The sequence below is a fragment of the Giraffa tippelskirchi genome, chromosome 13, assembly GCF_054371585.1.
Source record: "Giraffa tippelskirchi isolate mGirTip1 chromosome 13, T2T-mGirTip1v1.2.pri, whole genome shotgun sequence".
NCBI classification, from domain to species: domain Eukaryota; kingdom Metazoa; phylum Chordata; class Mammalia; order Artiodactyla; family Giraffidae; genus Giraffa; species Giraffa tippelskirchi.
Genome location: NC_137287.1, coordinates 34,672,794 through 34,689,916, shown reverse-complemented (window position 1 = coordinate 34,689,916; position 17,123 = coordinate 34,672,794). Strand labels below are relative to the sequence as shown.

Here is a 17,123-nt window from a genome sequence, read left to right as displayed (position 1 = left end):
GGAGAAGGAAATGGCAACTATTCCAGTATTCTTGCGTGGGCAATCACATGGACAGAGGAGCCTGGCAGGCTACAGTCCATAGGGTCGCAAAAGAGTCAGGCATGATTTATCGACTGAACAAGAAGCAACCCTAGGTACCTAAAGGAAAATATGCGAAAAAAAAACAGGATGGAGAAAAGCTATGAGTAGACAAGTAACATTTTCTCATGAATTTTAGCCTCAGAGATAACTACAAACACATTGAAGTATGTATGTGTTTGTATATATAATTATATACATATGCATATATATAAACAAGCATGTATACATATTCCCATACACATGCACACATGCATGTGATATGCACAATAACACCCATGAATGTTTTATATACACATATATACATAACTGGGCTTTCCCTGTGGCTCAGCTGGTAAAGAATCCGCCTGCAATGCAGGAGACCTGAATTTGATCCCTGGGTTGGGAAGAGCCTCTGGAGAACAGAAAGGCTACCCACTCCAGTATTCTGGCCTGGAGAATTCCATGGACTGAATAGTCCACGGAGTCACAAAGAGCCGGACACAACTGAGCAACTTTCACTTCACTATACATAATCACTTACACATGTACATATGTACACATACTTACTCATGTGTATGTGTACATACACACATATGCATATTGCATGCTCATCCATATATGTATCATACACAGTACCTATATTGGCCAGGTAGGCATGTTAATAGATGATAGGCAGATGTGAGAACCCAGTACACATACATCTTGCAATCTACCTTTTTAAAAAGTTAAGTTTGTGCAGTGAGCATTTCCCCTGTTAGTAAGAATCCTTTGGGAATCTTTGTCCTCGATCTTGGTCCCAGGGATCACTGACTGCGTTAGCCCATCCTCTGTGGAATCGAACCTTGGTCTCGTCCCTCCAGCCTGCCTTTAGAAGTCTGACTCCTGGAAGGAAGGGGTGCGGGTGTCCGGCCCTGGCCTACACAGGGAGCAGGGTCCTGGGTGTGTGTGTTGAGGGGGGACGGTTCCCCCAAAGGCAGGCGCGATATGAACCTTCTGTTCTCTCCTCTCACTCACAGTGCCCGGCTTCCCGTATCCAGCCGCCACGGCTGCGGCCGCCTACCGAGGGGCGCACCTGCGCGGCCGTGGCCGCACCGTGTACAACACCTTCCGGGCTGCGGCGCCCCCGCCCCCGATCCCGGCCTACGGCGGGTAAGTGGGGAGCCCCCCACCGCGGGCGGGCCTCCCGCCCCAGCACGCCAGCCCCCGCCCCAATCCCCGAGTGCGATGGAGTGCATGCCCTCCTTGACCGCCCCTCCGGAACCGCCCAGCATGCAGCCCGCTCGCTTGCAGTATAGCACCTTGCAGAGTCTTGAAAAATGAGTGTAATTTGTCTTGTCATGGTTGGTGCCTTTAAGCATTCTACATGTCACATGTTGTTATGGAAATTCTTTTTGAGACTGAATGCTGGAGAACAGAGAAATGGTTACAGCCCAAGACGTCTTTCTGATGATTGCAAACATCTGGTGATTAAGGAGGTTGGATCACATACGCCCCTTGAGTCTCTCTGTTGGGGCGACGGGAGGGTTTAAGATGGAAAAATCACGAGGGTAGTCTTGTCCCCCTCCCCAAAGATATCCTGTGCTTCAAGGTGTATGAACCTTTGGCCCAGAAGAGAAAATTAGGTGAGGAAGTGTACTCTTGAAGTTCAAAGAAATTGGAATTCACTCATTGCATGGGATTTCCAAAATGGTTTTGCTTTTCTTTTCTCTTCTTTGACGAGAATTTGTTTGCAGATTAATTTATTCCCCATGGCCCGTTTGGTTTTTCTCTGCATGGACTTTGCTGTTGCCAAGTGAATCTCAGGGAATGGTGGTGAATGCTATTAAAAAAAAAAAAATGGTACTGGTGTAACAGGTTGAGGTTTGGAAGTGCTATCCTTTCTGCTTTGCTATTAGGAATCTTCCTGGAACATTCTGGGTCCCTGGCATGCTGTTAGGAATCTTTCTAGAATAGTAGAATCTTCTGGCCCCCTGGAGTTGGAGAGAGGGAAGTCCCTATAGCAGGAGTCCTCACAGGATGCTGGGAAGGTCTGGAGACCTTTTTCGTTGTTGTGATAACATCTCCTGGGTGGAGATTGAGGATGCTGCTAAAATGCTACAAAGCACAGGATGGCCCCCCACAGAGCCCCCCAACACAAAGAGTTACCAGGACCCAAATGTGGCTTCCCCAGTAGCTCAGTGGTAAAACACCCGCCTGCCAATGCAGGAGACTCAGGTTTGATCCCTGGATCGGGAACTGCCCCTGGAGGAGGGCATGGCAACCCACTCCAGGATTTTTGCCTGGAAAATCCCATGGACAGAGGAGCCTGGATGTCTACAGTCCATGGGGTTGCAAAGAGCCAGACACGACTGAAGTGACTGAGCACACACACACACAAGGAAAACTTAGAGATACCCAGCACAGTCTGGCACAAGTCTTCTCTGGTCAAGGACTGGCTTTCTGGTCTCTAGAAAGAATCTGGTTATATTCAGGACTGTGTGAAAGGGTTAAATGCATTTTCTATAGCTCTTCAGCTTATCTGTCTTTTAGAAAACCTTTGTAAGCCTAGATCATGTCTATTATGTTGATGACAAAGGGAGACACTCTTTGTTCATTATTTATTCATATTTCACCCATTCCAGAGTAGAGCATTTGAAGTGTTTTAAAAACAAATACACAGAAATAAAGTAAAGGATATTAAGAAATGAGACTCTATGAAATCATCAGGAAGGGGAAATAAAAGCAGAGAAATAAGACAATGTCCATCATTTCTTTAATCATTATTAGAGTTAGATTAATTCTGAGCTTCTTAGTGCAATTCTGAACTTCTACTGCAAAAGAGTTTTTTTTTTTTTTTTTTTACTTTTACTGAAAAGGTGGAGGATCATAACAAACCAAGGATGAATTGACCTTAAATTCTCACAGTCCTCCAAAATAATACATCTGTGTGTCCTAAGCCTTTTATATCTGACCATGTGTTGTGAGGAATCATAGACTATATAATGATTATCTCCAGTCCACAGTACTGAACCCACTTTATAGATCCAGAAAGGCAGAAACAAAGATTTATTATTGCCAAGGTCACATAATGAGTAATAAAGAAAAGAAAGAATTACCCTCTGGGCTCATGTAATGACTGAAGCAAGATTCATAAGCCATACATGCAAAATTGCATGTTTATATCATATTAGTTTGTCTGAAAATCATTATCTTACCTCAGTAGATGAAAATTGTCGCTTTTCGGTCTACGTACCCTTGGTATCTCATTACTATACCAAACAGAAAAATAAAATAAAATTATATGGCTTATCCTCATATGAGCAATTTATAAAAAAAAAAAATCTCTGAATAACACACCTGCTGTAAAATTGAAATTTGCTAACTTATAATGAACTTGCTCTCTGCTAGGAATAACCAGGCATAACTAATGAATGCCACATTGCCAGGGAGAGACTTAGGCATCTCCAAGTGGTAAAACACATTGTTGGTGACTGCTTTGGACATGATTTCACTTTAATATTCCAGCCATCTAACTAATCGTTCTGGTTGTAATGGTGGATTGTGCCTCTTTGCTGGCAATGTTATGGCTGGAATTCTGAAATCACACTTAGTAGAAAAATAAAATTCTCAAGACAGGAGGACTAGAAAATTTAGAAAGGCTAGGGATGTGTATGCCCATATCTGCATGTTCTATTAGAGCAGAGTACTGGTCGAAAGGAGGAAATTCAGCCAGTTTCCTGGGTGTTTTGCTGGATTATAAACTGCCTGGAGTACACTGATTATGAACTACCTGAAGTGCATTGGCACCAAGTGAAAAAGTGTGAACTCAGCATCTTCAGTGAAGGCTCCTTTTCCTTCATTGGCTTAAGCTGAAGGAGTCCATAGGGGAAGGGGCCAGAGGAGCAGTTCATCTTCAAAGGAAGAACGCCAAGGAGGACACAGAGCAGACCTTGGCTGGAGTGGAGAGCCCTAATCTGTGTTGACTGAAGCAAGTAGCAGAGAGGTTGCAAAACCCACATCTCTTTCCAGGAAGTGACGTCATCAGGATTCAGGTGATCCAGGGAATGGTGTGGGTTTCCTGTAGTTTTTCCTCTTCAGAGTCCTTTGGCTTCCCGGCTTCTAGATTTCACTGTCTTTCTTCCTGTCCAGTTCAGCTTAACATTGCCTCTCTCAGCTCCATGAGCTGAGGATGCTGAGGCAAATGGCACCTTTGAAGGAGTTTCTTACAGGCAGACACAGGGAACACCATAGATGCTAACAATTTCAAGACATGTGGAACTGGTAAGATAGGCTTTTGAGGGAGTGTTGGTGTTTAGTTGCTCAGTTGTGTCCAACTCTTTGTGACCCCATGGACTGCAGCACACCAGGCTTCCCCTGTCCTTCACTATCTCCCAGGATTTGCTCAAATTCATGTCCACTGAATCAGTGATGCCATCCAACCATCTCATCCTCTGTTGCCCCCTTCTTCTAAATCAATTATACTTCAATTAAAATTTTTTATATTTTTTTAAAAAATTAAAACCAAAAAAGGAAAGAAAACCCAATCAGGAAAAATTCCAAGTCATTTCCTAAATTGTCCCATTAAAATCTCATTCTGTGATTTTCCCTCACTTTCAGAGATCCCCTTTTTTTTATAAGCCATCATTTAGCATACTGCATTTTGGGGGGAGAATTTATTTCTCTTGTTACCAACTGAAGACATATCTGTCATCCTATACTTCTGTTTATTGTAAAGAATTTGATCTGAATACACTGTTACTAAAATCTCAACCAAAAATGTGTCATTTATCCTGTGTCCATGTGTAGCTTCCTTTTTTTTTTTGAGAGTTAGGAAAACATCCACAGAATCTCCATGGCCACTTTTGTGGAACCTTGGGTGACCCTTGGAAGTATCCAACATCAAGACAGTCACCCAGGAAGATTCACTCACGTGCCCTGGCATTCATCCATTTCCTTTTATTGATTTGGTTTTTTTCCTGCACATCCTGACATTTTCTAAAGTTCCTCCCAGAGAGTAAAGAACATAGGTTATGAAGAGCCTTACCTTCTCTTTCTCAGATAGCTGAACAGAAAGTTATTGTGGCATTAATGCATGATCATCCCTGGGGTGGGGAATTCTGCCTGGACCAGGATCACAGGAATGAGAAGAAAGCCTTAGATTGCGTCAGCTAACTCCTTATTGATTGTCAACATTAACTGAGTGAGAATAGGTGATAAGTTAGAAAGCTAATATCTACACAGTCAATAGGATTGTTGCACTCCTATAAAGACACAAACTACCAGGCAGATAAGATTGCCTCCTGCTGTTCTGTCTCATAATGCACTTGGTAGCTGACTTAATCTCTGTAGGCACAATTGCCTTAGCAGCTGGGTAAAAACTATACCTGCCTCTGAAGTGTTGATAGAGGATGAAGTAGGGAGATGAGTGTAAGGTTACAGCTTCATCCGTTCCATCAGATGGCAGGTGTTAAGTGAACTTTAGCTACTGTAGTTGCTGTTGAGATAGGAATTGACTTTTTATTCGCTGCCCATACCCCTCTCCTTCTCAAGGTCCCCTTTTGCTTGAGTTGAACACCCACACTTCTGCATCCATGAGTTACTTACCCCTGGGCTGTGGGGGGTGGGATGGGGCACCTGCTGTTAATTGACCTCCATCCCACGTAAGCCACAGAGATGGCTTTAGACAGAGGTTCTTCAGTGGCTAATGGAATCTGTGGATTGGAAACAAAATATTAACTAGTGAACAGTGTCAAAGAGGGTTGAATGAACCATGTCATTCATATTTCTTCTTGCATTTGATCCCAAAGTCAGTGTCAGCCACCAGTCCAGTCTGTCTTCCTAGGACTCACGTTGGGGAGAAATTACCCATTGGGTGATTGCCATCTGAGGGAGCTTGTAGGCTGATGCTCTGTGGATGAAGATGGCAGGTGGAAGCATCAGAAACACATACTCCAGACTCAGTACAACACCAGACATTACAGGACAGCGGTTAAACCATAATCCTCTCCCCACAAAACCCCATGAGATTGGTTTCATCAGGTTCTTGTTCTTAGTTAATAAACAGCACTTATCAAGTTCTGGGCTTCCCAGATGGCGCTAGTGGTAAAGAACCCATCTGCCAATGCAGGAGACATAAGAGAAGTGGGTGTGATCCCTGGGTTGGGAAGATCCCCTGGAGGAGGGCATGGCAACCCACTCTAGTATTCTTGCCTGGAGAATCCCATGGACAGAAGAGCCTGGAGGGCTACAGTCCATATGATTGCAAAGAGTCAGACATGACTGAATCGACTTAGCATGCACATATGTACCCAGTCCTACTACGTAACAGGCATATTGTATGAGGATAGGAATATAAAGAAGTATAGGAGATTTTTTTAATTATTATCATTATTCTAAGTGAAACATCCAACATTTTGCGATAGGTTTTCATCTTGGCTCTTGGGATATTTTTGAGCAAGGTATTCTGCATTTTCTCAGGTCCTTAATTATGACACATGTGTGGTCAGTTGCTCAGCCGTGCCCGATTCTTTGTGACCACATGGACTGTAGCCCACCAGTCTCCTCTCTCCATGCGATTTTCCAGGCAAGAATACTGGAGTATGTTGTCATTTCCTCCTCCTGGGGATCTTCCCAACCCAGGGATTGAACCCATGTCTCTTGAGGTTCCTGCCTTGGCGGGTAGATTCTTTACCACTGAGCTACCTGGGAAGCCCTGTTATGACACATGTATGTGCAACTTCTTAGAGTTACCTTGTGAAGTATTTTGAGGAGACTATGCTCCTCTGAATACAAAAAGATATGGTGATATCCCTAGGAGTAACTTTATACGGTTGGCCAGTACAAGAAATGAAGCCCATACATAGCGCCTTAGGGGGTGCTTCAGGTTAGGTCCTGAAGAAACCTGTGGAACTATGTGGGTGAACCTTTCTGTGAATCAACCATGCTTTCTGGTTTTAACTTATAAATGTCTCATGCTCAGATGTTATTATCTGATGCTCAGGAACTTTCTCAATTAACATAAACACTAGGAACTATAGTCATCATCACCTATTCTCAGAATACTTTCCAGAATTCTCTCTAGCTGTTTGGCTTTTTTTTGGTTTTACTGTGAATTCTTGTTTAAATTCTCAGCCAGTTTTAAAATGTAACTTCTCACATTAAAAAGAAAGCCTCTTCATTGAGTGCCTTATGAGACAAACACCATAAATGAGTAGTTCTTAAATTTGGGGGGAGAAAGTGGAATGTCACAGATGTCTTTGATAATCTAATTAAAAATATATATTTTTCCCTGGGAAAATGTCAGTGTCCTCACACCGCACAATGCTGTACAAATGCCAGTGAGTTTATGGACCCACCTGATATCCATTCTAAACCAACTATGGTTTAATGCATTTGAATGCATTACAAATATTTTTTTTAAATAACCTTTCCTCTAAGAATATATTGGTGGTTGAGGTATATTACATTATTCAAACAGATTGTATAGTCTGGGTATCCCATACTTTCTTTCCTTTTCCGTAAACTAATTTGCTGTAGTGCAATCATCCCCTGCTTGCATTCATCCAAATATTTAACTACTGTTATTACCTTTCTAAGAAAATGAGATGTGCATTCGCATTACATTCTTGCAAAAGCATATTGCGGTCCCGAAGTGATTGACAAGCAATACAATTACCTTTGCATGGCTAGACCGACCGCCTCTGCATTAAAATGGGGCTGTACCTATTCTATGCATGATGGTAGCTCTCTCCTCTTGTATGGGGCCATGGCTCATTCATCAAGAGCTCCATATTAGACATCATCCCCCGCCCTCCTCTCTCTTCATTTATGTTATTTTGAGTGCACCTGTTTAGTGAGGTTTTTAAAAATGTTTGAATGCATTCTTGGAAACCATCATGAGTCTTTGCAAGAGCTTGCTTGAAACCAATTCCTATTTAGAACAGGACCTGGGCTTCCCAGGTGGCACTAGTGTTTAAGAACCCGCCTGCTGATGCAGGAGACATAAGAGAATGGGTTCGATCCCTGGGTGGGGAGGATGCCCTGGAGAAGGGCATGGCACCTCACTCCAGTATTCTTGCCTGGAGAATCCCATGGACAGAGGAGCCTGGCAGGCTATGGTCCATAGGGTCGCAAAGAGTCGGAGACTGAAGCAACTTAGCATGCACGCACGCTAGGAGGCCTGCCTTCAGTGTTCTCTCGAATGTCATGTAAAATGACACGTGGAAGGTGGCTCTCTGTAGGACAATAAGTTTCTTAGTCCTTGGACCAGCAGCCTCAGCTTCCCCTGGGATTTGTTAAAAATGCAAATCCTTAAACCCAACCTCCCCCTCCCTCTGCATCCAGCTCTATTGATTCAGAACCTCTGGGCTGGGCGTGGGGCCCAGCCATCTGTGTTTTGATGGGCCCTCGAGGTGGTTCTGATGCCCGCTGAAGTCTGACCACTGCTGCCTGCCATAGCAATTAAAAGTTTGGGCTGTGAAGCCAATACAATATAGGCTAGGCTACAATCCCAGCTTTGTCAATACCTAGCTCTCTCTGTCTCACTTTACTGATGTCAGAAGAGGCTATAATAGCATTATCCATCTCATAAGGCTATTTTTTTTTTTTTTTAATAAATTTATTTATTTTAGTTGGGGGCTAATTACTTTACAATATTGTAATAGTTTTTGCCATACATTGACATGAATCAGCCATGGGTTTACATGTGTTCCCCTTCCCGGACCCCCCACCCACCTCCCTCCCCATCCCATCCTTCTGGATCATCCCATTGCCCCGGCCCTGAGCCCTTGTCACATGCATCGAACATGGAATGGTGCTCTGTTTCACATATGACAATACACATGTCTCAATGCCATTCTCCCAGAACGTCCCACCCTCACCTTCTCCCTCAGAGTCCATAAAATTGTTCCATGCATCTGTGTCTCTTATTCTGTCTCGCATATAGGGTTATCGTTACCATCTTTCAAATTCCATATATATGCATTAGTATACTGTATTGTTGTTTTTCTTTCTGGCTTACTTCACTCTGTATAATGGGCTCCAGTTTCATCCATCTCAGTAGAACCGATTCAAATGTATTTTTTTTAATGGCTGAGTAATATTCCATTGTGTATATGTACCACAGCTTCCTTATCCATTCGTCTGCTGATGGACATCTAGGTTGCTTCCATGTCCTGGCTATTGTAAACAGTGCTGCGATGAACATTGGGGTACACGCGTCTCTTTCAATTCTGGTTTCCTCGGTGTATATGCCCAGCAGTGGGATTGCTGGGTCATATGGCAGTTCTATTCCCAGTTTTTTAAGGAATCTCCACACTGTTCTCCATAGTGGCTGTACTAGTTTGCATTCCCACCAACAGTGTAAGAGGGTTCCCTTTTCTCCACACCCTCTCCAGCATTTATTGCTTGTAGACTTTTGGATAGCAGCCATTCTGACTGGTGTGAAATGATACCTCATTGAGGTTTTGATTTGCATTTCTCTAATAATGAGTGATGTTGAGCATCTTTTCATGTGTTTGTTAGCCATCTGTATGTCTTCTTTGGAGAAATGTCTGTTTAGTTCTTTGGCCCATTTTTTGATTGGGTCGTTTATTTTTTGGGAATTCAGCTGCAGAAGTTGCTTGTATATTTTTGAGATTAATTGTTTGTCTGTTGCTTCATTTGCTATTATTTTCTCCCATTCTGAAGGCTGTCTTTTCACGTTGTTTATAGTTTCCTTTGTTGTGCAAAAGCTTTTAATTTTAATTAGGTCCCATTTGTTTATTTTTGCTTTTATTTCCAATATTCTGGGAGGTGGGTCATGGAGGATCCTGCTGTGATTTATGTCGGAGAGTGTTTTGCCTATGTTTTCCTCTAGGAGTTTTATTGTTTCTGGTCTTACGTTTAGATCTTTAATCCATTTTGAGTTTATTTTTGTGTACGGTGTTAGGAAGTGTTCTAGTTTCATTCTTTTACAAGTGGTTGACCAGTTTTCCCAGCACCACTTGTTAAAGAGATTGTCTTTTCTCCATTGTATATTCTTGCCTCCTTTGTCGAAGATAAGGTGTCCATATGTGCGTGGGTTTATCTCTGGGCTTTCTATTTTGTTCCATTGATCTATATTTCTATCTTTGTGCCAATACCATACTGTCTTGATGACTGTGGCTTTGTAGTAGAGCCTGAAGTCAGGCAGGTTGATTCCTCCAGTTCCATTCTTCTTCCTCAAGATTGCTTTGGCTATTCGAGGTTTCTTATATTTCCATACAAATTGTGAGATGATTTGTTCTAGTTCTGTGAAAAATACCATTGGTAGCTTGATAGGGATTGCATTGAATCTGTAGATTGCTTTGGGTAGAATACTCATTTTCACTATATTAATTCTTCCAATCCATGAACACGGTATATTTCTCCATCTGCTTGTGTCCTCTTTGATTTCTTTCATCAGTGTTTTATAGTTTTCTATATATAAGTCTTTTGTTTCTTTAGGTAGATATATTCCTAAGTATTTTATTCTTTTTGATGCAATGGTGAATGGTATTGTTTCCTTAATTTCTCTTTCTGTTTTCTCATTATTGGAGTATAGGAATGCAAGGGATTTCTCTGTGTTAATTTTATATCCTGCAACTTTACTATATTCATTGATCAACTCTAGTAATTTTCTAGTAGAGTCTTTAGGGTTTTCTATGTAGAGGATCATGTCATCTGCAAACAGTGAGAGTTTTACTTCTTCTTTTCCTATCTGTATTCCTTTTATTTCTTTTTCAGCTCTGATTGCTGTGGCCAAAACTTCCAAAACTATGTTGAATAGTAGTGGTGAAAGTGGGCATCCTTGCCTTGTTCCTGACTTTAGGGGAAATGCTTTCAATTTTTCACCATTGAGGATAATGTTTGCTGTGGGTTTGTCATATATAGCTTTTATTATGTTGAGATATGTTCCTTCTATTCCTGCTTTCTGGAGGGTTTTAATCATAAATGGATGCTGAATTTTGTCAAAGGCTTTTTCTGCATCTATTGAGATAACCATATGGTTTTTTTCTTTCAATTTGTTAATGTGGTGTATTACATTGATTGATTTGCGGATGTTAAAAAAACCTTGCATTCCTGGGATAAAGCCCACTTGGTCATGATGTATGATCTTTTTAATATGATGTTGGATTCTGTTTGCTAGAATTTTATTAAGGATTTTTGCATCTATGTTCATCAGTGATATTGGCCTGTAGTTTTCCTTTTTTGTGACATCTTTGTCTGGTTTTGGAATTAGGGTGATGGTGGCCTCATAGAATGAGTTTGGAAGTTTACCATCTTCTGCAATTTTCTGGAAGAGTTTGAGTAGGATAGGTGTTAGCTCTTCTCTAAATTTTTGGTAGAATTCCGCTGTGAAGCCGTCTGGTCCTGGGCTTTTGTTTGCTGGAAGATTTCTGATTACAGTTTCGATTTCCGTGCTTGTGATGGGTCTGTTAAGATCTTCTATTTCTTCCTGGTTCAGTTTTGGAAAGTTATACTTTTCTAAGAATTTGTCCATTTCTTCCAAGTTGTCCATTTTATTGGCATATAGCTGTTGGTAGTAGTCTCTTATGATCCTTTGTATTTCTGTGGAGTCTGTTGTGATCTCTCCATTTTCATTTCTAATTTTGTTGATCTGATTCTTCTCCCTTTGTTTCTTGATGAGTCTGGCTAATGGCTTATCAATTTTGTTTATCTTCTCGAAAAACCAGCTTTTAGTTTTGTTTATTTTTGCTATGGTCTCTTTTGTTTCTTTTGCATTTATTTCTGCCCTAATTTTTAAGATTTCTTTCCTTCTACTGACCCTGGGGTTTTTCATTTCTTCCTTCTCTAGTTGCTTTAGGTGTAGAGTTAGTTGATTTATTTGATTTTTTTCTTGTTTCTTGAGGTACGCCTGTATTGCTATGAACCTTCCCCTTAGTATTGCTTTTACAGTGTCCCATAGGTTTTGGGTTGTTGTGTTTTCATTTTCATTCGTTTCTATGCATAATTTTATTTCTTTTTTGATTTCTTCTGTGATTTGTTGGTTATTCAGAAGCGTGTTGTTTAGCCTCCATATGTTGGAACTTTTAATAGTTTTTTTCCTGTAATTGAGGTCTAATCTTACTGCATTGTGGTCAGAGAAGATGGCTGGGATGATTTCAATTTTTTTGAATTTACCAAGGCTAGATTTATGGCCCAGGATGTGATCTATCCTGGAGAAAGTTCCATGTGCACTTGAGAAAAAGGTAAAATTGATTGTTTTGGGGTGGAAACTCCTGTAAATATCAATTAAATCTAATTTGTCTATTGTATCATTTAAAGTTTGTGTTTCCTTGTTAATTTTCTGTTTAGTTGATCTATCCATATGCGTGAGTGGAGTATTAAAGTCTCCCACTATTATTGTGTTATTGTTAATTTCCCCTTTCATACTTGTTAGTATTTGCCTTATATATTGTGGTGCTCCTATGTTGGGTGCATATATATTTATGATTGTTACGTCTTCTTCTTGAATTGATCCTTTGATCTTTATGTAGTGTCCTTCTTTGTCCCTTTTCACATCCTTTATTTTAAAGTCTATTTTATCTGAAATGAGTATTGCGACTCCTGCTTTCTTTTGGTCTCCGTTTGCATGGAATATGTTTTTCCATCCTTTCACTTTCAGCCTGTGTGTGTCCCTAGTTTTGAGGTGGGTCTCTTGTAGACAGCATATATAGGGGTCTTGTTTTTGTATCCATTCAGCAACCCTTTGTCTTTTGGTTGGGGCATTCAACCCATTTACATTTAAGGTAATTATTGATAAGTATGATCCCGTTGCCATTTACTTTGTTGTTTTGAGTTCGTGTTGAAACATCCTTTCTGTGTTTCCTGTTTAGAGAAGATCCTTTAGCATTTGCTGGAGAGCTGTTTTGAGGGCTAGGTGGGATCATGATAACTAGGTCAGACTTAAAGGACAGACACGGGGCTTCCCAGATGGCTCAGCAGTAAGGAACCTGCCTGCCAATGGAGGAAACACAAGAGACTTGGATTCGATCCCTGGGTAGAGAAGATCCCCTGAAAGGGAAATGGCTGCCCACTCCAGTATTCTTGACTGTGAAAATCCCATGGACAGAAGAACCTGGCAGGCTACAGTCCAAGGGTCACAAAGAGTAGGACACGACTGAAGCCACTGAGCATGCATGCATCCCTTCCCATACTCGAATCTATATTAATATTTGGTTAAATAATATCATATTGTTCACTCTTGCATCACCTTCTATCTAGCCTCTTGTACTGGTCTTCTAAGCCAGAGTCTGGTTGTGAGGAGTTGTGTTTGTTTGGGAGATCTTCGTTCCCAGACGAGGGATTGAACCTATGCCTCCTGCAGTGGAAACACCGAGTCTTAACCACTGGACTGCCAGGGTATTCCCAAGGTCCAACTTTTTAATTTGATCTCCCTCCCCCTAACCCTTTGACAATAGTCACTGATGTTGTGTAATTAGATAAGGATTCTATCTAGAATTGCCCTGGGTCACCTTCTGTCACTTCCTAATGGCCAACCCTCCCCCTTGAAGGGCAGTAGTCACTCAACAGATGCTTATTTACATCTTCAGGGTGGAAAGTGATGTGTTAGCTATCAAGTGAGACACAACGTTGAGGAAGCTATTGGGTGTGGGCAATGGCACCCCACTCCAGTACTCTTGCCTGGAAAATCCCATGGACGGAGGAGCCTGGTAGGCTACGGTCCATGGGGTCGCTAAGAGTCGGACATGACTGAGCGACTTCACTTTCACTTTTGCCTTTCAGGCACTGGAGAAGGAAATGGCAACCCACTCCAGTGTTCTTGCCTGGAGACTCCCAGGGATGGCGGAGCCTGGTGGGCTGCCATCTACGGGGTCGCACAGAGTCGGACACGACTGAAGCGACTTAGACTTCAGGGTGAAATGAGCCCCATTCACAAATGCCTTTCATATTTGACTGATATTTAAAATTATTGGACCAAGCGAGTATCAGAGGGTCAGAAAACGTGATGCTGGTGTTCACATGAGGGAAGAAGAACTCCGTTTGGGGGGTGTGGTAGGGCACTGGATAAAGCTCATAGCAATGTAATCTTTGACTAGAGCTATGACTGCAGATACCTTGGGCTTCCCAGATAGCTCAAACAGTATGAGTTTGCCTGCAATGCAAGAGACCCAGTTGATTCCCTGGGTCAGGAAGATCCCCTGGAGAAGAGAATGGCAACCTACTCCAGTATTCTTGTCTGGAGAATTCCATGGATGGAGGAGCCTGGCAGGCTACAGTCCACGGGGTCACAAAGAGTCGGACACGACTGAGCTACTCACACTTTCACCTTCTTTGCATAATCCTCCCTTGACGTGGGCACATACTCACCTCTTTCCCCATTTCACAGCCAAAGAAGGGACGCTCAGGTTGCTCAGATCATTAGTTCCAGGGCCCCTAGCTGCTGATTGCTGAGGCTGTGATCCAGAGGCCCATGTGTTTGCCTTCTAATTTGGCCCTCGATTGGTGCTGTGCGTTTGGAGGAGGTTATGGGGAAATGAGGCTGTCCCAACACCAGGATCAGCACGTGCAAAAGGTGTGACAGCATGAAGGAACATTCAGAGCTGCTCTGATCTGGCTGAATGATCAGTGCTGGGCGCAGTCTTATTGGCAGAGGCTGGCCCTGCCTTCTGACCCCCGGAAGACAGTATCGTTTTATGTTGGAAATGTTGAAAGCAAAATCAAAGCCTAGCTCAGGATGCCACACACTCAGTATCTGGGATTAGGGTTTGACGCTGCTTGACAAGGGATCTTGTGAACAGGAGCCCTTTTCGATCCAAATGAAGACAGCTGAAAGCCATGCCTACCAGCCTCCTTAGCGTGTGAAATCTCTGCCCCGGTGTTTAAAGACGATGGTACTTGGGGTTTAGCCATTCAGCTCGGGAAAGCTCTGAGAAGCCCGTGCGGTGTTCTCCAGCAAAGCAGTGCCGCTGCCCTGTGTATGTGTGCATGTGTGTGTTGTCGGTGCCTCCCTCAGCTCTCAGCGTGCTCAGCCTTCCTGCGGGTCTGCCCTGCTCCTGAAACCTGCTGAAATCCTTGGGTAATCGACATCCTGTTTTCAGTTAGGACCCCAGCTCCATTCAACGGTGGGGCATATGGGTCCTTTACCAGAATCATAAATCATCTGTAAACCATGGGAAGGTTGTAATAACAACAGTTACCCTTTGGAAAACATGCCTTTAGAAACTCTCATTTTTATATTTGAGACATCTTGGGATCTTGGCAAAAGCCTGTGAGGTGTGCAGGCTATGTGGGGTCCTCATTAAACCTGTTTCAATGCTTAGGAATTGTACATCAGTTTCCCAGGGTTACAGAACTTCTTCCCCTGGCTATTTCACTCAAGATAAAGCATGAGACTTCTGGAGAAGTCCAGGATCTTTTATTTACCCCTCCTGTGAAGTCCCTTCTTTCTGGCATGACTCTGTGGACAGGGATCAGAGAGCCGCTGTGAGGCTTGGCTCGTTCAGTCATTACGTGCGGTTCTGCTCAGTCTGGATATAATTTATGTGAATGTACACACAGACATAGGCATGTACACACAGGTGACATATGAGTACACATAGACACACAGATGTGCAAACACATATTACTATATGCATCATATGCACACTATCTACATTCATAAACACATGTACACACATGCATTTACATGTACAAACTAAGAAACACACATATATGCATAAATCTGGGGGCTTCCTGGGTGGCCCCATGGTAAAAGAATCCACCCTTCAATGCAGGAGACTAGGGTTCGATCCCTCGGTCGGTAAGATTCCCTGGAGAAGGAAATGGCAACCCACTCCAGTATTCTTGCCTGGAAAATCCCATGGACAGGGGAGCCTAGCAGGCTGCAGTCCATGGGGTCGCAAAGAGTTGGACACGACTAAGCCACTGAGCAAGCATGCATGCATACATGTACATGAATCGCACACGTACACAAATGCCCACCTGTGTTCCTGCACACACATCTGCATACCTGTTCACAGACCATATAACTAGAGATATCCTCCTCCCTTTCCCATAATAGAGGGGCACGTGGAATTACCGAGTATTAGAGTGTGAAATACTAGAGTGTGAAAGAATATAGAAGAAAAGCTCTGAAGTCCTTTGGATCATGCAACTCCCCTGAGATCATGGAGCTGTAACCCTTATTGAAAGCATGACATCCGTACCCCTATACTTATCAATCATATATTTTAAGCAGATGATTTGTCTTTCTGGGAAGCAGCTAGGGGTTTGGCTGAAAGCAAACCCCGATCCTCCTATCTGCGTGGGCCACTTAAAACAGATGTGAATCCTCTGCATCTTCACCCCTCTGGAAAGCCCACCACCCAGCACAGCGTTGCCACCGTGTCCTGATTCTGGGCCCCCACCGAACCCCAGCTTCATTTTTCTCAGTCTGACAGACTGCCGTTGTCTCCAACCTCCTTGACCAGTGTGGAAACGATCCCCGGTTCCTGTGTCTCAGCTGGCCCTTGTGACCAGACTAACTTGGCCCGTGCAGGGGTTGGTGTGTCTGCATGGGGAAGTGCACTAATATGAATGTTTTTCTTTGTGTGTGCACCCTTGCAGTGTTGTTTACCAGGATGGATTTTATGGTGCAGACATTTATGTAAGTATCCATTAACATGCATGCCACCCTTGTTTCTCGCCGGAGTCATTCCTTTTACAAGTTTGCTGCGATTTCTCAGCTGGGTGCCACCTATTTCCTCATCCCATGGGAAAGAGTCAAAGGCTCGGAGGACAGTCAGCCTTCTGCTCACGGTAGCCGTCGTGCTATTGAGTGAGTGGAATGAACTCCTTGATTCATTTCAGAATAAATGAATTTTATTTATTCAAAATAAATAAAATACTGACTTTTTCCCCGTGTCCAATTAAAGGCTTTGCTGCAAAAGAAATTCTCTCCCAAATTCCCAATTGTGGTCTGTGTGTTTTCAGTCTAATATTTAAGATGACAGCTGTAGTTACCAGCTGTAGAGGGTGAAAGGATATTTTCATGGCTAATGTTTTTGATGTTTTCTTGTATACATTGAATTGTTTATCAAGACAGCCCTAGAAAGATATTCCCCTCAAGTCCCTGTTTCTCT

At 42.8% G+C, this 17,123-nt stretch overlaps 1 protein-coding gene across 22 annotated transcripts in view; it reads left to right on the top strand.

Annotated features, from left to right (window-relative positions):
* RBFOX1 (RNA binding fox-1 homolog 1) overlaps positions 1–17,123 on the top strand; it is a 440,478-nt gene that overhangs the window by 369,523 nt on the left and 53,832 nt on the right. For 15 of the 22 annotated variants that reach the window (XM_081554684.1, XM_081554690.1, XM_081554696.1 and 12 more), the window contains one exon: positions 1,077–1,209. In XM_081554684.1, the coding sequence (XP_081410810.1) occupies positions 1,077–1,209 (133 nt within the window). Of the gene's footprint in view, positions 1–1,076; positions 1,210–16,608; positions 16,649–17,123 lie in introns of all 22 variants that reach the window. The other 7 variants (XM_081554695.1, XM_081554693.1, XM_081554685.1 and 4 more) reach the window with 1 other exon arrangement.